The sequence below is a fragment of the Cricetulus griseus genome, assembly GCF_003668045.3.
Source record: "Cricetulus griseus strain 17A/GY chromosome 1 unlocalized genomic scaffold, alternate assembly CriGri-PICRH-1.0 chr1_1, whole genome shotgun sequence".
Lineage (NCBI taxonomy): Eukaryota > Metazoa > Chordata > Mammalia > Rodentia > Cricetidae > Cricetulus > Cricetulus griseus.
Window position 1 is genome coordinate 51,425,407 of NW_023276807.1, and position 22,613 is coordinate 51,448,019.

Below are 22,613 nucleotides of genomic sequence, written 5' to 3' on the forward strand. Positions count from 1 at the left end.
AAAACAAACCTTTTTACAAGACTGACAGAAAAAAGGGAACATAAATTACCAATATCAAAGTGAAAGAGAATTTTACTGCAAACCCAGTCATCATGGGGACAAAGGGGACAAAGTCAGAGGGAACAAAGAGAACTCTGAACAAATCAGTTTACAGAAACTCAGTAATACAGATCTCATGGACCAGTTTTATTAATGTCCTCTAATTGTCAGTGTTCAGGCACAGGGAAACACAGCCTGGATGCTCGCTACTCGCTATAAGGATTGAATTCTTCCTTTAAAACTCCTGAAAAGAAAGCTCTCTAGCCCACATGGCTTCAGTGACAAATTCTAGCAAACATTTAAATGAAGAAACAGCCCAGTTCTACAGGGTGGTTCCACTTGCATATTCTTTGAAAGACAAGCTGTAAGGAGCCTCAGTAGCTGGCACAAAGAATGGATTTGACAGTGATGCATTTGTTGGGTCTTGATTGTGACCAAGGTTTGATGAATCTGCACATAGGGCTATGCACAGTCTATTATACTATAAAGAAAATAAACACAAATGGTATATCCTTGAGTTAGTTGTGTCCCTAGGTGCAGTAGCTAAATTCAGAAGCAGCATTGTTAGCAATAGAATTTTAAAAACTTTTAGAAGCTAGTGATAACCACAGTAACATACATTTAAAGTGGTAAGATAAAGTATGGGTCACACTTTGTGGGAACTTGATAACTTTAAATACTCTGAAGAGAAAGTCATATAGCATCCTACTAAGGAGGTAAATGAGAGAGTGAACCTAAGCAGGGTCTTTTCTTTTTTAAATCCAAATAGAATGTTTTTTATCTGGAATTTTAACTGCATTCCTATTACTATTTTCAAGAGATTGTGACATGGAAAGTAGTTGAATTTGGTAATTTAAATGCAATAGTTGATAGTCTCTAAGGATTTCTTTTGTTCTCAAGCTAAACAATTCTTATTTGTATTAATGGTAATTTTGTATCAACATGGAGGATAACTAAGAAATTTAACTGCTAAATGCACCACCATGACAAGTTTGTAGTCCCATGTTGTATTTTAAAATTATTAGGTTTCAAACTATCATGTTATTGCATAGCAGTTTTTTAATTAAAAACTTTTTTTCCATTAATGTCCTTTTCTGGTATAACATAACACAAATGTCCAGTATTTATATAATTGATCATGTGGAGCTGCCCTAGCTGGGATCCTGCAGCTCTGTCTTCTGAGTGCCTCCATGAAACTTAGCTTCTGGGTATGGGAAGGTACTGTCTGGGATGCTGCATTGTGGTTTCTATCTCATGTTTTAGGTAATGCACATGTTCCTGATTGTAATATGCTTTATTTGTAGCTTCACAAGCATTGGATGCATTCAAGATACTCTTAACATGGTTCATTGTTGTATCTGTTTATTTCTTAAGGGACAAGCTTTGTGTTTTCTTAGTATATTATTGTTTTTCTTCAGATTTAGTCGTTGCTATTCCAATAACGACTCAGAAAACACATTCCAAGACTTTGGTCCACAAGCATTCCAACTACTGTCTGCTGTGGACATCTTACAGGAGAAGTTTGGAATTGGGATTCCTATTTTATTTCTCCGAGGATCTGTAAGTGTATCTGTAATAACTCCTGTGACTGTTTGTGACAGTGCTTTCCACTGCTCTGTTGGTAGCTCTGGCTTTAGATGATTTATTAGCAATTCAGAGTCACCTTGAGTTCCATCTTAACCATACATTCGTTGCTTTGGACAAATCTCATATCAGATGCTGTTTTGCTGTTGTGAGCTGGTGTTCAGCTGTGCACTGCAGACTGGAAATAATGTATTAACTTACCACACTGCAATTGCATTAATCCCTAGACTGGTGTTTCTTAGGATAATTAAAGAAAGTTAACTTTCATTGTGTCAAGGGAATGGTAAAACAAAATTGTATCTTCTGATACCCAGGTATGATTATGTTCTTTGTACAGAATTTTAGTTTCAGGAATTATTTGTAAGTGGCTGTGTTCAGCAACAGTGTATGGCAGTATATTCTTGCCTCTGATTGTATTTCAAGCTGGAAGTATTTAACATTCTAAGAAAGGGTTTTTGTTTATTTTGGTTCTTTACAAGTGAATAGCCAAGTTTAATTGAACTCCTTTCTGTTTTGAGTGATTCGTGTGCCCTCATTAGCTGGCAAATGTCAGGCACAAACATGCTTAAGACCCAGTCTTCACACAGAGCTGCTTTTCTCTAGTTTATATGGTAATTTTACTTCTGAGGTAGAAGTCTGTAAATTTAAGAATTGCATATTAATATCACTTAAATAAACCAAGAATAGAAGGCAGAGATACCTCCTGATGAAAAATAATACTTTATAGTAGAAGTTAAATGTTCATTTTCTATATAGAATTTTAAAATCATTAAGGTAAATATTTGCTTGTTAAATATTCAAATGCTTCCTGTGTTGCTTTTGCTTAGAAAGTAATCTATGGAATTAGTTGTGAAATAATTTTAAAGAAACACATTGAAAACTTGTTTTACTTTTTCAAATGTCATGCTTTCAAGATAAATGGGGTTTAAAATTTTGGTTTTGAATGGAAAATTTGCTTAAAATTTTAACAATACAAGTGTTATGTAAGGAATTTTTATTTTTATCAGTTCTGCAGGATAGCTCAAATATAGTTGAAGCCTATACATTTATTTTCTATCTTTGTAACTTTCAAAACCTGTGTATTCAATGTGAGTATTTAATTTATAAAACCCACCCTTGTTTTAATTTGGTGCAATCCAGCTATATCCAATATCAATAAATAAGTTTGTTTCTAGACAAACTTCAAGTGGTCACAAGAGGGATCGGGTTTCACTTATTATTTGAAAACCAAGTCAGACCTCTTCTACTGACAGTGTCTTCTGGGAGTCCTCAAATTAAGCAGCTCACCCTTAGTGAAACTTTATACTACCCTTGCTAGCTAAAAGTGTAAAGCCTTTAAAAAATATCACTTAATGGAAAGTTGTAGATACTAACAATAGTGAAAATAAGGCAAGTCACCTGCCCCTGCTTTCAGTGATCTTGATATCTATTGGGATATCGTTGAAAAATTATAACTGTAATTCTCTCGAGAACTAAGCAAGTTGTGCCAATTTAGGACAAGTTAATACTTTTGTAGGTAATTTTAATATGCAAGATGATATATCAAGCCATTTTTAGAGTTACATTAAATAAATGCTGTTTATGAATATAAATATGGTTTCTGTAGAGTTACTCAGTTTATCCATAAATTTGTAAAGTGGAGTTTAAATTTTTGTTTTAATGTGTCTAATTAGGAAGTAACCAGTATTGCCTAGAGAACTTTGTTTTAACTGGCTAAACAGTTCACTATGTAACAGTCTCTGACATAGTTCGAACATGTCATAACATAGTCAATGGCCATAATTTAAAGAAAAGAATGATCGTTTATATACCAAGATTAACATCTTCCTGAATGCCTTATCAAAGTGCTAATTCTTATCATAGCCTCAGACTTTGTAACACTGAGACAGTATTTTGGGATATGTGTGGATGCTCTTACCTATGTGTGCACATGTGAACCCTAGAGGTGGACACCGAGTGTCTTCTTCTGTTACTCTCATTATTTTTCTTTAGAGACAGTCTGTCACTGAACCTGGAGCTCAGTGTTTTGGGTAGACTGGCTTGCCTGGAGTCCTTGACATCCTCCTGACTCCAGTTCCTGCCACCCAGCGCTAAAGTGTAGGCATGTGCTACCATACCTGCTTGTTTTCTTAAATAATATTTTCATTAGTTTTTCAAGAATTTCAAACATGTATGCAATGTAGTTTGGTCATAATCACTCCCCACTATTCTCCCAACTTTTCCCAGATCCATCCCTCCACCACTCCCATCCCAACTTTATGCCCTTCCCCACCCTGGTTATGGGTATTCGGCCATCTACTGGAATGTGTCCAACCTACCAGGGGATCCACCTTTAAAGAAGAATGACTCTCTCCCTCCAAAGCCATCAGCTTTCAATAGTTGCTCAGTAGGGGCTCATGAACCTCTTCACCCCTTGCTGAAAATTATATTAGCTTGTTTGTATGCAGGCAACCACAGATGCTATGTATTAATGGGTGCAGTGTTGTCATGTCCAAAAGACACTGTTCTGGTTGCCTCTGGCTCTAACAATATTTATCCCCTCCTTTCGGTATAAGCCCAGATCCTTGCAGGAGAGGAGTGTGATATAGATGTCCCATTTGTGGATTAAACACTCCACAGACATGTCCTCTCTGTACTTTGACCAGTTGTGAGTTTCTGCATTAATTACCATTGACTACACGAAGAACATTCCCTGATGAGGCTTGAGTAGTACTAATCTATGTGTATAGGGATAAGAATTTAGAGGTGAGTTTTATACTATGTCTGTTTAGCAAACTGTTACTCAGAGTTTTAACAGCCAAGATGAAATATTCCTGACACATATCCAAAACTACCCACTGGGAAGTGCATCTGAGTTATGTGAGGACTTTTCAGAATTTAACCAGAATATGATTTCCATTACATATTTGTCAATTGAGTGTTCAGAACGAAAAGGAGGAACAAATATCTGAGAGGTTTAAAAGCTGGAATTTGTTTTTAAACCCAAAGAATCGCTAGGTAGGGTTTTTGTTTTATTTGGCTGGTTTATTGGAATAAGCATTTTTTAGACACCTTATTTCTGATTTTAGAATTCTCAACGTCTTGCTGATAAATATCGAAGTCACAAGCTTTTTGGCACTGGCAAAGACCAGACAGAGAGCTGGTGGAAGGCCCTTTCTCACCTTCTTATAGGAGAAGGATTCTTGATAGAAGTTCCCAAGCAAAACAAATTTGTAAAGACTTGCTCCCTCACAAAAAAGGTAAACAGTACTGAGATCTACCTGTTTGTCTCAATCCTTCCCACTGTGCATTAAGAGTCATCTTGCTTTCCATAGGGTAGAGAATGGCTTGGTGAAGCCAGTATGCAGTCTCCTCCAAGTCTTGTCCTTCAAGCTAATGAAGGGATGTGTCCAAAGAAGGTTCTGCTGCCAAGGTTCTTTTTCTTTTTTTGCTTTTTCACTTTTCCCCCCTTAACTTGAAATCTTTCAGTTTTTACTTAAATGATTCAAATTGTAGCAGTTTATAGATACTGTGCAGGTAAAATCAGTTGTCTCACTTGAGTGGGAGTGGTAAAAGGGAGTCATGGGGAAGGGTAGCTTATAGAACACTTTCCTGGTTGATGTCAAGTATCTGACTGCAGTCCGTGGGAAGCTGCTTTCTGGGATAAGGTTAAAGAAGTGTTCTGTACAGAAGAAAACAGGCTTGAGGAAACCCTGCTTTTCACCTTTCACAGCTGATAGTGTGTAATACCTTGTGCTGCAAAGATGGAAGGAACTTGAAATTACATTTCCGTGCTTTTGTGCATTCTGCTATTATATTGAAACTACAAATTACAGTCACCCTGTGGCCATATAAAATAAAAGGAAGAGCAAGCACGTTTTCTTGCCTATTGCTTAAGGCAACATGGGGTGACAATAAAGAATTGGTGAATCATACCTCCTAGTGTAGGTGAAGGAAGGTAATATGCTTGCTGCCTGCTTTGTAGTATTTGTGCAAATGTTATCGATCATGTGTCAGTTTTTTTTCTTTGAAACTCTTTTATAGGGGAAATCAGTGTTTTAAAAATATAGGTTCTTCAGATCTCTATGAGTTCGAGGCCAGCCTGGTCTCCAGAGCGAGTGCCAGGATAGGCTCCAAAGCGACACAGAGAAACCCTGTCTCGAAAAACCAAATATATGTATTTAAGAATATATGTATGAATATATATATGAACATATATATGTGTGTGTGTGTTCTTAAAGGGTAATATAACCTTACTTCTCTGAGATATTTTAATTTTTCTGTTTTTCAGTTCTAACCCCGGATCTTCAGAAATTGAACAACATTCTTCTGATCAAAAGCCAATTGGATTAACTACTGAGCAGGTTCATTCTCAAGGGGTGGTTCTTATTATTTCAGTCTTCATGGATGCAAGTCCTCGTTTAAAATCTTATATTTGCATTGCTGCTAGTTTGAAGAAAGCACATATAAAAATTATGTGAAGAGAATAAAAATATGATTTCTCAAGCTGATAAAGAAGTAGAAATATTTTATAAAGTAATCTATTTTTCTTTTAAAGCTTAGTTTATAAATAATTTCTCTTGTGGCTTTTAATGTATTATGATACTTATAGGTAATAAATAAGTCTGATTTCTAAATATTCTCACTAAAGCCACACACACCCACATACACACACACTCATATCATCTGCAAATAGACATATATATATATATATATGCATATACATATGACATATAGACATATATTGTGTATATATATATGTATATACACTTTACACACACATACACACACACTCATCCCATATGCAAATGAACATACATATACACTTTATACATACATACATACATATATACACACACATATATGCTTTTTTGTTTTGTTGGTTTCTTAATAACTACTTACTAACAGAGTCTTTATGTGTAGGCCGTCTTTAGATAATTAGAACATGGTGATGGGCAAATGGTGAATTAAGTCTCTTGCTTGTTAGTGTTGACATGGAGTTGAATCACCTCTGTAATTTGGGATCTTGTGTCTTAGGACATTCTTTAGTGATCTCTTTAAACTGCCTTTAAAGTCTTAAAAGGCAATGGCTGAAAAGCTTAGTTATCTGAACGCTTGGTTACTTAGGGGAATAATTGTTATTGTGAGTTCTTTAATTTGTATTTATTTATCTTATTTTCTTTGTATTTAAATGTTTTTGTAATTTCTTTTTTTTTAAATGGACTTTATTTGTGGAAATATAGTCTAATTTGGAGAGAATGTATTTGTACAAAGCACCTGAGAAATCTTCTGGGAGTAACATTCTTAACAAAAGGTAGAGTTCCAATTTTTTATATGTGCTTATATTATTGATACAACTATTTTCCTTTCCTTCTTAAAGAAATAGGTCTATTAGGTGCTGGCCTGTTTTGTTGCAAAAATAGGTAAAATCAGAACACAGTCTCTGTGGTTCTAGAAAGACTAAAAGACACGTGTGAAGGTCAGGTAGTAGACCATGCTCCTTGGACATCTCTGTTCACAGTGCTTTGTGTTAAAATGCTAAGCACTGGATGCACCCATTTCTGAGTTAGCCACTATTATTCTCATTCTGAAGTCAAGGAGATTAACCTGTTTATGAATATGTAGCTAATGACATCTATATTTGTCCACCTCTAGCATTTAACCACTGTTATTATGTGTTTGGGAATACATATTCCCAACCTTTATTTTCAAATAAAGGTATTATGACAATAAGAATGGAGAATTAAAAATTGTTAGAGAATAAAGCTAAAATACCTACTGTAGGTTGAATTTCTTGTTTTCTAGTGCTGGGGAAGGAGCCCAGGACCTGCTTGTGCTAGATAAGCACTCTACCACCGAGCTACAAACCCAGCTGTTCATACTTTTAATCTTACTGTGTGACTTGCTGGCATAATAGAAGCATGGAAACTGTATAGAATCTAATATCCTGTCTGAGAACCAGATACTAGAAGTGTCATGGCTACATTTTTATAAAAAGATTAAATGAACTATGATTATATTCATATGAGGTTAAAGTAAACAGACCCACATACTTTCTGTGCTTCGCTCATTTAGATAGCACCCCTTTTGCTCTGACAAGACATCTGTCACAGTATTTAATTTCCTTATCTTAAACAATTTCTTTTTTTTCTGTGTGATGTACAATTACTAAAGTTTTATTTAGCTGGGAAGTTTCAGGAGTCCATATGACAGTGCCCATCCCATGTCATGAAGCATTTCTATATTTAAATGTTAACTGTGTTTTCACATGGCTGCTTTGTAACACAGGCACCATTTTAGGCCCCAGGATTCAAAGGGAATATTACAGCCATTGTTTCCACACTCCGCCAATGTTAATAATCCAGTGGGATGTACAGAGAAAGGTCCATAAAACTGTTAAACTACAATCCGTGGGACTTGAGAGATGGACCAGTGGTCTAGAGCACTTAATGTTCTTGCAGAGATTCAGGTTTCAGTTTCCAGCACCCACGTGGTGGCTGGCAACTATTTGTAACTCCAGTTCCAGGGAATCTGATTCCTTCTTCTAACTTCTGTAGGCACTAGACACACATGTGGTGCACATATATACATGTAGGCAAAACATTAGTAAATAAATATAAAAAAATTTGTGATAATACTGCACAACTCAGCAGCAGCTTAGAGATTACTTAGTAAGAATGGTTAACTGAAACTGCAGAAATAAATGCAGGCCAGAATGTCCCATTCCTGCTAAGCACTCAGGTTGATCTGAAGGCAGCTGGGAGCTAAGTTGTGTCTTCAGTAGGCTAACAGTAACATGCCAATATTCTGTCAACAGTGACATGTCAACACGGGCAGGCAGACTGTTCTGTAAAGGGTGGGTAAGTGTTTTAGGCTCTGCCTTGCAGTTGTAGTCAAAGCAGCCATAGATAATTTATAAGGCAATTAATGTGCTATATTCTTAGAAAACATGAATTATAAATGTTGGAGCTTAAGTTTTGTATAACCTAACATGTTATAAAATAACTTCTTTTGATCTTTATTCTTCGCCTTTAAGGCTAAGTAAAATAAATGGATTTTTGTGGAGGCCCCAGGGTTGATAACTCTTTTTTGATCATACCTGTGAAGAATGGATTGTAGAGAATCCAGAATTGTGGTAAAAGCAAAAGCATGGATGTTCACGTCAGTGTTTTTACAAGAGGCCATGGTACCAGAGAGGAGGAGTGTGCCAGTGGGCACAGAGAAAAGGAACAATAGTCTTGTAAGACAGGAAATAGAGTTAGGACTCCCTCATCCCTGGATGAGAACGATGTTGTTATTTTCAGTGGGTAGTGTAAGAAGCACAGTTTGGAGGGATTGGATATTTAGGGGCTAAGGTTAAAAAACAAGAGTTTATGGATATATTGAGGTAGGGCTACCTATGGAATAGCCCAGAAATTTGTTTTAGAATACAAACAGCATATAAGAGTAAGCAGGATGGTAATATATCTGCAACTGTGTGTGTGTGTGTGTGTGTGTGTGTGTGTGTGTGTGTGTGTGTGTGTGATGTGGAAGCTAGAGGACAACTTCGGGTGTCATTACTCAGGAGCCATCCACTCCCTTCCTTCCTTCCTTCCTTCCTTCCTTCCTTCCTTCCTTCCTTCCTTCCTTCCCTCCTTCCTTCCTTCCCTCCTCCCTTCCTCCCTCCCTCCCTTCCTCCCTTCCTTCCTTCCTTCCTTCCTTCCTTCCTTCCTTCCTTCCTTCCTTCTTTCCTTCCTTTATTCCTTCCTTCCTCTTTTGTTCTCTCACTGGCCTGTGGCTCATCAAGTAGTCTAGGCTGATTGGCTAGTGAGTTCCAGGGATCCACTTGTCTCTATCTCCCCAGTGCCCCGATTATAAATACACACCACCATGCTTGGCTTTTAAAAAGGATAGATTTTGAGGATCAAACTCCAGCTGTCATGCTTGTTTGACAAGCACCAGCTGAGCTCTCTTCCCAGCCCCTCCATTATCATGTGTTAGTACATTTAAGTGTTCATTAAATAACACATATAAAATGTCAGTTGATGATATGAGGCTTATAAAAAATACAACCTAGCCCATGCCCTCCCTAAACTTGTTCTGTTCTATACTAGCAGTCATTCTCAAGTCTTCTTGCTGATTTCTCTGCAGTTTGCTTCCTCTTTCTAAATGGCATGCTTTTAAGCCACTAGCTTTTAATTTATCCATTAAATAATAGATGTTTGCTTTTTTATTATGGTGAGTTTCCCTTTCCTCAGTTCTTTGAACACAATATTTAAGCCATTATTTTTTTTTGCAATGTCATAACCATATAAGTATTACAAATAGAGTAAGAAAACTGTGCTACTATTATTATTTTGAGGCAGAGTTTCTGTGAGTAGCCTTGTAATCAGATTTTCATTTCTAAACATTATTGTTCACTATCATTTCTCAGCCTCTCACTTAAATCCAAAATGTGTCACTTCAAGGATATAGTGTCTGATTTTAATTGTTGATGTTTTCTGTGGTCGCTTTGAACTTTTCTTTGTGGACTTGTAACAATCATACACAACACTTTTAAATTAGGTTTTGTCTGGAATACAAACAAATAAATGAGTTTCGATAGGATATTTTCATACATATATCATGTACTTCGTTGTTTTTTTACCCGCTTCACTTCCTCCATATTTCCTTCCTCTCTCTCAAGCCTCCTTCCTCTTCCCCAGGACCCTTCCTGCTTTTGTGACAGTTGGATGTCATCACTCTGTTTATTGCCCCTCAGTCTTCAGGCCCATCTCCAGTTCTCATAGTGCTTTTACTTTGGTCACACACATCTCAGTCTGCATATGAGAGATGTGCTGTCACATTTATCACAGTGAGTCTGGCTTAGTTTGCTTAGCATAATCATCATTAGTTTTATCCACTGTTCCATGAGTGTCATAATTACATTCTTTACAGATGAATAAAACTGCACTGTATACATGCATCTCATTTTCTTTATCCATCCAATGTTGATAGACATCTAGGTTGGTTCCATATCCTGGCTATTGTGAATAGTGAATAAACAGGATGGACTGGTGTCTTTGTGGTTTGTTGACTTAGAGTTCTTTGGATATATTCCCAAAGCTGCATCATATGGGTAGTTCTGTTTTTTTGAGAAATATTTACATTTCTCAAAAAAGTGTGGTAAATATTCATACTGATTCCATAGTGGCTGCATGAGTTTACAATCTCGTAAGCAGTGAATAAGGCTTCCTTTATCCCCCATGTCTTTGTCTGCATTTGTTTCCTTCATGATGCCCATTCTACTGGAGTGAGATGAGATATCAAAACAGTTTTATTTTTTCTGATTTTCTGATGGCTCAGGGTGTTGAACATGTCTTTCCAAATAATCATTTGCCATTCGTATTTTAACCCTTTGAGAACTGTCAGTTCAGTCCATTGACTTACTGATTGATTTTTGGTATTTTGTTTTTAGAGTTCTTTATGTATTCTAGATATTAAGTCACTGTTAAATGTAGTAACTGGCTCAGATTTTTCTCCCATTTTGCAGGTTTCTGTCACATTGGTGATTGCTTCCTTTGCTTTACTGAAGCTTTTGAATTTCATTCAACTTCATGTATGGTTGTGTCCTGCTCTGTGGAATCTGCACCTGTGTCTGTCCCTCGAAGTCCTTTCCTATAGCAATTTCAGGATTTTTAGGTCTTTTAAAAAATTTGTACAGGCTCAGAAATACAGATCTAAATCAGTGTCTATATATATTTATCTATATCTATCTATATGTGGTTTTCCTACCATCCTCTACTGTTTTCCCCGATATATATGTATATATATATATATATATATATATATATATATATATATAAAGCCTTTATTAAAAATCAAGTAACTACAGCTATGAGTTTAATTCTGCCACTGTATTCCTTGATCCATGTGTCTGTTTTGTGTCAATGCCAGTTTTTTTTTCTGCATTTGTGTAGTATAATTTGAGATAAGTTATTGCAATGTCTCCAATTAGTCTTCTGCCTAGGATTGGTTTTGCTATTTGGAGTCATTTGTGCTTCTCTTTAAATTTTATGATTGTTTTTTCTCTTTCTATGAAGAACATTTTGAATTTTGATGGAGATTATGTTGAATCTTAGATGTTTCTGTAATTTAATTATTGTCACCATATTCTGCCAATCTGTGTGTATTGGAGGTATTTCCAATTTCTAATGTCTTCAACTTTTTTCTTCAAAGTTTAAAGTTGCAGAAGGCTTTCACTTCCTTGGTAGGTTTATTCCTAGGTTTTAGAGCTACTATGAGTGGGACCTCCTACCCCCAAGTTCTTTATTTGAGGTATAGGGAAGCTATTGATTTCAGTGTGTTAATTTTGCAACCTACTTCGTTGTAGAAAAAATGTTTATCAGGTTGGAGAGTTTTCTGGTAGAATCACTGGGGTCTCTTAAGAATGGGGTCATATAATCTTCAAGTAGGAATAATTTGGAATAATTTTTCTCTTCCCTATTAGCATCCCTTTGTTTCTTTCTCTATTACCTGTTCAAGCTTAGCCTCTCAGCACTGTGTTAACTAAGAATGGAGAAAGTAGGGACTTTCTCTCATTCCTGATTTTAGAGAAAATCTGTTCATTTTTCCTCATTTATTATAATGTTGGCTGTAGGTTTACAGCATGTAGCCTTCATTAGGTTGAGGTATGTTCCTTCTTTTTATAGTTTCTTCAGGGCTTTTCTCATGAAGGACTGTTGAACTTTGTTGGAGGCTTTTTCTGTATATATCGAGATGATCATATGCCTGGAGACTGTCCTTGAGTCCTTATATACTGTGTTTTACATTCATTGATTGCATATGTTGAACCATCATTGTAATCATTGTATCCCTGGAAGGTAACCCACTTGGCCATGGTGTATAACCTTGTGTGTTCCTGAATTTTGTTTGCAGGTTTATTTTTGTATTTATGTTCATCATAGATGTTAATTCATAGCCTCTCTCAGTCTCTCTCTCGGTCTCTCTCTCAGTCTCTCTCTCTCTCTCTCTCTCTCTCTCTCTCTCTCTCTCTCTCTCTCTCTCTCTCTCGTGTGTGGTGTGTGTGTTGTGTGTGTGTGTGTGTGTGTGTGTGTGTGTGTATGTGTGTGTGTGTGTGTGTTTCTCTGTGTGAACTGTATGTATGAACTGGTGTGTGCATGCTCACAATACATCCTTATCTTCTTTTGGTAGGGTAATGCTAGCTTCATAAAATGAGGTTGAGGTTGGTAGTGTTTTTTCTCTTTATATTGTATGGAACAATTTGAGGAGCATTGCTGCTTGTTTGTTTGTTCTAGAGTTGGTGGAATTCAGCAGTGAATCCATCTGCTCCTGGGCTTTTCTTTGATAGAAGATGTATTTTATTTTCCATGTTTCTGGGACAAAATACCCAACAAGAGTAACTTAGGGAAGGTAGAGTTTATGTTGACAGTCATTTTGAGGGTAACCTTTACCTTGTGGGAAATTCATGGTCGTGGGTACTGGAGCAGCTGATTGCACCTGTAGTCAGATAGCAGAGGGAAATGAATTTCCTTCCTTCCTTCCTTCCTTCCTTCCTTCCTTCCTTCCTTCCTTCCTTCCTTTCTTTCTTTCTTTCTTTCTTTCTTTCACATAGTCTGGGATCCCAGCCCATGGAATGGTGCCCCCTATATTCCAGTGGCTCTTCCTACCCCAATTAACTTAGTCATCATCCAAAGGGGTATCTCCTGTGTAACTCTAGATCCTGTCAAATTGCCAGTCATCACCATCACAGATATTATTACAGCTTCAGTTGTGTTGCTTTTTTTTTATTCCCGAGACAGTGTTTCTCTGACTTTGGAGGCTGACCTGGAACTAGCTCTTGTAGACTAGGCTGGTTTCGAAACTCACGGAGATCCACCTGCCTCTGCCTCCTGAGTGCTGGGATTAAAGGTGTGTGCTACCACCACCTGGCTGTGTTGCCTTTTTATAGCCATTTTTATTGAACCTTTTCTCTCTACATTTCTATGTTAATGATGTCACTCAGAATTTTTCAAGAAAATAGGATAGTAAAATTTTGGTTTACTAAAAGTCACTATGCTAATAGCCTATTATTATAAAGATTCTATGAAAACCAAGGTAGAAGTTAAATTGGGCCAATGAGGTGACTGAGGGGGTTAAAGGCTTGGAACACAAGCCTAATGATATGAGCTTGATCCCTGAAGTCCACAGAAGTGGAAGGAGAGAACTGACTCCCTCAAGTTGTTCTCAAATATACATACATGCATCGTGGCATGAGTGTATGCATACACAATAAATAAAAATTAATGTAAATTAAAGAACAATTGCAATTTTCTTGATTAACTTGATATCTCTTTGGACTGTATGTTTTGTTATGTGCAAGTTGATTTAATGTATGCAATCGGATTTGATAAATGTGGGAATGAATTCTTACTTTATACTGCAATTTTTGAATTCTTGGAACATAGAAATTTATAAACATTTGTGAAATACTAAATACATCCAGTCTTATTTTTAAGAAGTAGAAATTTAAGTCTGACATCTTTTATAAAAGTCTATCTTATACAATTTTATTTTTGCAGATTTCTTATTTGTAGTTAGCCTATCAGTGAAAAGTGCTTCTTGGGAGATAATCTGGTTTGCCTCCCAGTACATTTCCTTTCTGAAATTTGATATATTCTCTACAACTTTTGTTTGATTTTGAAAAAAATCTGAGTAACTATTGATTCTTTGCTGTTGTTGCCTACTAACAAAAGTCGATGTCACAGCGAGAACAGACTATTCTCCCTTGGTTAGAAAAGCATTCTCTTCTCTGTGCATAAGTAGTATTTTGTTTCCAAGCAGATGGTTGGGAAAGAAGAGTGGTAGATGCTCTCCATAAGCCACTTAAGTCACTTTTAATAACTGTAGCAGTATAGTATCTGACCTCATCTAAAATGTTTCAAGTCGAGGTGGTTGGCAATTGAAGTACAAATCATCTCATATTGTGAGGAGTAAATGTTAGTGTTGGAAAGAGTCTTATTTGAAGTATGAAATAAAAAGTAAATGAGGGAAGAAGAAAGGCATATTTATTTTCTTTTAAATATTTTAGTGTCGGGATGCAATCACCAGGGAAGTCTTATGGCTCCTCAGAACCTGCCATTTCAGCCCAAGAGCTGGACACTAGGGTAAGGCTTTTGTAATGTGGTAATTAACTTATGAGTGGGCGGCCAACAGTCTAAGACAGGGATCAGCTCATTTGCATCTTAAGGGAGAAAGTGGTACCTGGAGTTCTAAAAGTAAAGGTAACTTCTTTCTAATTGCACTTTGAAAAGTGCTGCTGTCTCTTTGTTTCTTGCTAGACTGCATTATATGCCAAGTTGGTGGAAGCAAGGCAGAAACATGCTAATAAAATGAATGTGCCTCCGGCTATTCTAGCAACAAACAAGATTCTACTGGATATGGCCAAAATGAGGTAAACTGTTGGTGTTCCAATTCTCTCTTATACAATAGATTTCTCTCCCTTCTCTTCTTTTCTTTTTCCTTTGAGACAGGGTTTCTCTGTGTAGCTTTGGAGCCTGTTTTGGAACTAGCTTTTGTAGACTGGTCTCGAACTCACAGAGATCCACCTGCCTCTTAGATCTTGGACATAATGGAACAAATTGAGCTCTATGATTTCGTGAGTATTGAATCCATTTAAAAGTATAGCACAGATGTTGTAGGGCATTTAGCATGGAAATGTTCCAACTAGTAGCATGGACTTAAAGCAGATCTGAAGTTCAAAAAACAAGACTCAAATAAATGCATTGAGTAAAAGGCTTGTGAGCCATTTGCTGTTACCAAAGACATTTCACAGGGAAGAAATGTGAGTGAGACTTTCTTCTGAGTGTCTTAGCCTTTCTTACTGTCCTGTTCAGAGCCTTCTGTTTTTAATTTCTGTGAATAATATGGTAACACCCAGTGGAACACTGGGTGCACCTAGGTTTTGTGGTGTTAGAAGTGAAGTGGAGCTTTTATTTGTTAATTGTTTACATAGCAAATCTATAAGAGAAGAAAGGGATTGTGTGTTGTGACCATCTGTAGAAAGCCCTGGTTTTGGTTGTAGAAATGTATACAGTTATTGAGTACAGTGTGAGGCTGAGCATCAGTTGTGTTCTTGGAGTGATGCTGTCTAGTGGTTCCTTCATAATTATTTCTCTTTTGTAAACGACAGACCAACTACTGTTGAAAATGTGAAACAGATTGATGGTGTCTCTGAAGGCAAAGCTACTCTCTTGGACCCTCTGTTGGAAGTCATCAAACACTTTTGTCAAGTGAACAGTGTTCAGGTAAAACCCTCAGTTTCAGAAGCTCTTAGAGAACACTTTTGACCGTTTTAGGAGCAACACTTTCTCCTCTCTTTGAATTTCTACCTGGACACTAAGAAAATGAGTTCAGATTGTTTTACAGTAAATGGTTACAATCACATGTTCTTTCTTTTGGATATTTCATGAGGAACTATAAGAGGGTTTTTTAAATACATCTTTTAAATATTTTATTTATTTTTTAATCTGTCGTGTGTGTGTGTGTGTGTGTGTGTGTGTGTGTGTGTGTGTGTGTGTGTGTAGAGGATCCATCTGATATAGGTGCTGGAAATAAAACTCAAGTTCTCTAGAAGAGCAACACATGCTCTTATCCACTGTGTTGTCTATCCAGCCCTCTATCTGAGATTTTGCATGATGCTTAAAGTCCAGAGCCCTAGTTGGGATGTGTGTTTTACAGAAAATTATTTAATGAATCAACATAAATGCATATATATGTATGCACACACACACACACACACACACACAGAGAGAGAGAGAGAGAGAGAGAGAGAGAGAGAGAGAGAGAGAGAGAGAGAGAAACACACACACACAGTTATATACACATATATAGTGAGGATATATTTCTTTATGATGTATGTGTGCCCATTCTGTGATTATAGTATGTAAACTTGTGTATTGATTCTGTTCAGTGTTCCCTTCCAGAGGATTAGGGGATTAATTTGGAGACATTAATTAGAACATTATATGGTTCCTGTTGGACTCTTTCATACGAGCCAAAGTGAAAATGAGAAAGTTTGTTGCATGCTTATTAGCTTATTTACCCTTTTAAATTGATATGTAAAAAATTCAACTTCTTTTTGAATTCCCCATGAAAACTCTTTGTTATTTAGAAATTTTGTGTCACATTTTCCCATAATGCCTCACAGCCATATGTTGATCATTATGTTGATGGTATTATTATGTCTGTCATTATGTTATTATTATTATTTTGTTGCATTTAAAATTCTGTAGACAGACCTCTTTTCGAGTACAAAACCTCAAGAGGAGCAGAAGAAAAGTCAGGAAGTGGAAAATGGAGAATGCTCACTCTCACAGTCTGTGGCTGTCACGTATTCTTTATTCCAGGACAAGAAAATGTCCTTGGTAAGTGCTGCCTTCAGTGTGTTTACACTTGTGTTTGCTCAGCTTTTTAGTATAGAAGCTGTGACTTGGGGTCCGTTTCTTCTTGTCATACAGTGAGTCTCATCTTTGATTTTCAGACACAATGGCATTTTCTTTTTCTGGTAAGTCTGTCTCTGTCAGGTAGCAGCAGCAAGTCTAGTGTGATCACAATTATTTTAACAGAGACTGTATCACAGTTAGGGAAAACACAGCTGTAGCTCAGGGAAAGTGCAGCAGAAGCATTTTATAACAGTTTAGAACTATTAGTGTATGTTTTATAAGAAACACAAAAAGTATGACCAAATAATACCAAATGTAGATACACCATTCTTTATACCTAAGCTATGAAAAATGAGAAGCTTTGTATTATGGAATGTGTGCAGTTTTTAGTCTCTTGTGCCTTCAGTGTAGAGCACTTACCTACCATGTGGGAGCCCCTGGGCTCTATCCCAAGCACTTCCATGGAAAATAAATTCAGTAAGTTAAACAGAAACAAATCACAAAGCTGTGAAAGCCTGCTGTTACATGTGTGTGGTGCATACACTGTTTTTGGAACTTATTCAAAGATCTGAGAATAACTTTCTAAGAATGTGTTTTCACTCTGTGTCTTCCAGAGCATCACTCCATTTTTTTTCCCCTCCAAAACTAGGTTGGACACTCTTTTTAAAATCTTACTATTGTGAAAATGGTCATAGTTAATATTTCTTTATTTTTCTAACATAAGTCTTTGTGGCTCTTGAGTTTTTATTCTATGAGATGGGGAGCATATCACTAGAATAGGGCACGGAGACCCCTGCTCTGCATTCGAGGCTCTCTGATGGTAAAATGATTTGGGTCAGCTCATGTGGGGCAGGGCCTGCTTTTCCTGTCCATCCACCATGCATCATGACACACTTTGTTTATCTTATGGTTGGATGGAAAGAAGAATGTTCAGTCCTTAACCTAAAATATATAGATAGTTGACTTCCTCATTTAAAATTAGAAAAGCTGTTAGCCACAAAACCAAGTGATTCCCTTAGCCATGTTTTAAATAAAACACATGGTTAGTAGGAATTTAAGTTCAATCTTGTGTAAGCAGTCAGTAACATGTACTTGTTGAATGTACCTTATATGTATGGTTTAACCATGTATATATAGTAACTGAATCTGGTTACCAAGAAAGTTTAGAATAAAGTATATTTTGTGAATCAAGTATATCCTAGTACTTAATAATAATACATAAAATATATTACATTTTATGATTAATGATTCAATGAATGAATTATCTTTATTTATGTCTTATGATATTATACAGTAGTGTTTGATTTGCAAAATGATTGTTGATTATCTATAACTCCCTGGAGTCTTAAAAGGTTCTTGCTAGTTAACCACAAAATTAAACACATCTGAGGACTAATTAGTGATGAGCAATAATACAATTAGTTGGAGGTAATTTGATGCCTAGTATCAAATAACCCTGATATTATACACACATGGTACATACTTTTTAATGGAAGGGAGTAGACATTTAATGAAAACAATTCAACACCTACTTGTGAAGGATGAAATTAGTGCCCTAGATGTATGTGTGAATGTACCAACATTCACACATACAGTCTAAATTCAAACTTTCTAAATATATTGAAAGAAATATCATGAGTGTTAGCATAATTGAGTATCTATGCTTTTTGTTTAAAAAATATTTTTACCAAATATATATTGTAAATGTATTTGGAGCCACATCTGTTTAAAAAGATTTATAGAAATACTTTCCAAAATTGATCATTATTATCTTAAGTTCAATAGTATGAAAAGGGTGAGCAAGCATCCTTATTAAACTGTAGTTATTGTTTATGAACTGGGCTTATTTAAAACACTAATGGCTTCTCAGGACCCTTCTAAAGAGTGCTTCTGGAGCTTTGCATCATCACTGAGCATTTAGGAGTTGTCTTCTTGGAAATTCATGTAGCCAAAGCACCATGTCCAATTTCAAGAGCATTATAGTACAGATTTCTATATTTTCAAACCATAGTAACAGTTATCAGACTTATCATAAAGTGGCAGATGGCTGACACCAAATAGCTTTTTAAATGAATACAGAGGGAAGGGGGGGTGTTGAATTTTTGGGTGATTTTGTTTTAATCAATATAAAGAGTGGAATCGGTGGAGGTCTATGTATAGTAGTTTTAAAGAAATAATTAAAATGACAACTTTGTCCATTGCTTTTTTTCTCAGTGAATAGTTGCTGCCTGATGATGTCAGACTCTTTGTTTCTTGAGATGCAGAAGTTCTAAACTCACTGGTTCTTTTGTTATTGTCCTGCAGCACAACATAGCTGAGAATAGGCTTCTGCCTCTCACAGCAATTGGCATGCACTTAGCCCAGGCAGTGAAAGCTGGCTACCCCCTGGATATGGAGAGAGCTGGCCTGACCCCAGAGGTTCAGAAGATTATTACTGATGTTATCCGAAACCCTCCCATCAACTCAGGTGATGAGCGCAGCCTTTCTCTGCAGCCTAATGATCCAAGTCAACTCAGATGAAGTAAACAAGTGATTTGCTCAGGGTTTATGCTAACAGCACTGACCCTTAAGCTGTGGTGAAACTTTACTTTGGCAACTTCTTTATTTTAGGAGAAAATTTATTTCTTCTCAACAGAAAGTATAGTGAAAAAACTCTTTCTTTTCAGATTACAGTCTTCCCATCATGTCCAAATCAAGCATGTTTAAAACTACATCTTTCTTCATCTACATCCCCAGCATCTGAATGACTCCTCATTTCCCCCTAAACATCTCTGGGTCTTTGCCCTTGGTTTCTGGCTCTAACCAATAGTCAGTGGCATCAGTCACTGACATGGCAAGCTCTATAGCTCCAGTAGAAGAGCTTCTTCACGCTCAATAGGCACTTGCCTGTTAAGAGTACTGACTGTTCTTCCAGAAGACAGGGGTTTGATTCCTGGCACCCACATGGTGACCCACAACCACCTATAACTCCAGTTCCAGAGGATCTGATACCCCCTTCTGACCTCTGTGGGGACCAGGCACACATATGGTGCACAGATGTACATGCAGGCATAACACCCAAACCTGTGAGGAACCTCAGCCGTGACAACAGAGCTCAGTCCCCTGCTTGCCTTGAAGAGATCTTTAAGAAGTGATGCATTTTTTTTCTTTTTATAGAAGCAAAGTAAAGGCACATTATAGAATTTTCCTCTTAAATGCACAAATATACAGTCAGAGTGTTAAAACAATACATCTGACTTTTAAAAATTCTGCCAGACTAAAGCAATGGTCATCTTAAAAACAAACAAACCTTATCTGCAAAGCTGAGTGAATTCTTACTTTTTTTTTTTTTTACCAGAAATTCTTTCCCATGTGTAAGTAACTAGAGTTGTATCTCCCACCCAAGAATTTGTAAAGTGATAAAGCAGCAGAATAACTTAGTGAGAGTCTTTCTCAAATACAGTCTGGCTATAATTTGATTTTCTGTACATATCTGTGTATAGAGAAAGCATGTCCAGACATGCAAATTTGAGACTTAGAGTGATACTTGTGCATTTATAATTATGTTAATGAATTGTTATTTTTGGAACTTGCTCAATGTGGATCTGCTAAGGTTAAATTTAAGCTTGTAAGTTTTAAGACCCAAGGGCCATATCTTAGACTTTGTGGTAAACTATCCAAAGTAACTTGATTGTGAGTCATCCTGTGAGGAAACTGTCTTCTTGACATGAAGCCAGGCTGTTAGAAATGAAGGCAGAGTGAGGAGAATAGCATTAACTGTGCAGGATTAGAGTAAGATTGTATCAACCTTTGTACATTGCAAAAATGACACATTGTTTTAGGGGAAGCTAAGGAGGAATTTCTGCTAGAAATTCTCTGTCTCTTGGGACTTCAATATGTTTTGATAAGATGGTTGGACAATGTTATGCAGCATTTCTTCCTTTAAAAAAATATTGACAATCATGTTTGCTGTTGATTGGATACCTTCCTGAAATCTTGAATTGACAGATGGAATTAGCCTACATAGGTAGATAAAAGACTTTGGCAGTAGACACACTAGCAAGTCAATCTTATCTCTGACAGTTCATGGTTTATGACCTTTTTGGCACACGATCCAAACCTTTCCAGACCTTGGTTTTTTCTTGTATGAAACAGAAAGGAATACTATTTTTATATTTTACAGGATTGTGAGAAACACACTGGATACCAGACAGATAGCATTGGTACATGGTAAATACTAAATAGTGGCATTAGTGAAGGATGGTGATGATTGAAGTAAATGATACTGGCAAACCACATCCAAGAACACATCAAAATCATCCACCTTTAATATTTTCTAATGTATTTAAATATTGTCCATAATAACTAGTGCTCTCTATAGTCAGAGCTTAGCGATTACAATTTCTAGTGCTAGGGCATTAATTTTTAAATCAATTTTTTTTATTTTTGAGAGTTTCATATTAAAAATGCTGTATTTGCATCATTTCTACTCCTCTCTCCTAGCCAATTTATTGCTGTCTCCTCCGATCTCAAGTTCATGACCTCTTTAATTATTGTCTTTACACACACACATACACACACACACACACACACACACACACACCACAGACACAGAATCTATAAGGAATTATAAAACCACACATAACCACACAGAGTATAGAAATATAACAATTATTTGTAATTGGGTAACCTAATTTAACAAATATCAGAGAGAAAGTCTTTTATAATAATTAGTGGCTAAGTCATAGTAAAACATGTCTTTATCACCATATACAGACTATAGCATTAAGAAATCTTACTCAGGCATGTCCTAAATTGAATTAGCAAAGAATAGAGATGGTACTTTAAATGTATTTATGAAACACGTGTCTACTCTTCTAAAATATACCATACATAGGTTGCATACATAATATATAAAAGTTTATTTGCACAACCTGTTTCAAATCTAAGTAGAAAAAGAGGAGTATGACAATCATGAAATCTTAACTTTGTTTCTTTGGTGCATTCATGGTCTATAAGCTGTCTTGTATGGTGTGAGATTTGCGGTTTAGGTTCTTGTTTTTCTTTGATGTGATACTATTTGTAGTCTTGTGGAGAAAACATTATTTATAAATTACCATAAGGAATGAAAATATACAAACTATATTAATAGTTTGGATGTTATTTAGCTATAGAGCTATAGTTTTTTTTTTTCAAGACAGGGTTTCTATATTGTTTTGGAGGATGTCCTAGAAGACCAGGCTGGCCTCGAACTCACAGAGATCCTCCTGCCTCTGCCTTCCAAGTGCTGGGATTAAAGATGTAAGCCACCACACCCAGCAAGAGTAATTTTTAAAAGAACAAATTTATTGTTTATGTACATTTGTGTCTGTCTGTATATGTGTGTGTGTGCACGTGTTCGTGCAAGTTCATGAATGTACATGAGTGCAGTTCTCGTAGAGGCCAGAAGAGGGCATCAGATTCCCTGCAGCTAGAATTACAGGTGGTTGTTAACTACTTGATGTGACTGTTGGGAACTAAACCTGGATCCTCTGTAAGAGCAGTATGTGCTCTTGACTGCTGAGCTATCTTTCCAGACCCAAGAATAAATTTTTAAGAGAAATTAACTTGTAAACAATATTTGGAAATTGA

General features: G+C 36.4%; 1 protein-coding gene across 7 annotated transcripts in view; it reads left to right on the forward strand.

The window, feature by feature from the left end:
• Positions 1 to 22,613, forward strand: part of Wrn (WRN RecQ like helicase) — a 104,261-nt gene that overhangs the window by 76,056 nt on the left and 5,592 nt on the right. For all 7 annotated transcript variants that reach the window (XM_027391286.2, XM_027391285.2, XM_027391287.2 and 4 more), the window contains 10 exons: positions 1,458 to 1,599; positions 4,692 to 4,862; positions 4,938 to 5,035; positions 5,894 to 5,966; positions 6,846 to 6,916; positions 14,651 to 14,726; positions 14,901 to 15,013; positions 15,752 to 15,866; positions 16,854 to 16,985; positions 19,308 to 19,470. In XM_027391286.2, coding sequence (XP_027247087.1) covers positions 1,458 to 1,599; positions 4,692 to 4,862; positions 4,938 to 5,035; positions 5,894 to 5,966; positions 6,846 to 6,916; positions 14,651 to 14,726; positions 14,901 to 15,013; positions 15,752 to 15,866; positions 16,854 to 16,985; positions 19,308 to 19,470 — 1,154 coding nt within the window. The remainder of the gene's footprint in view (positions 1 to 1,457; positions 1,600 to 4,691; positions 4,863 to 4,937; positions 5,036 to 5,893; positions 5,967 to 6,845; positions 6,917 to 14,650; positions 14,727 to 14,900; positions 15,014 to 15,751; positions 15,867 to 16,853; positions 16,986 to 19,307; positions 19,471 to 22,613) is intronic.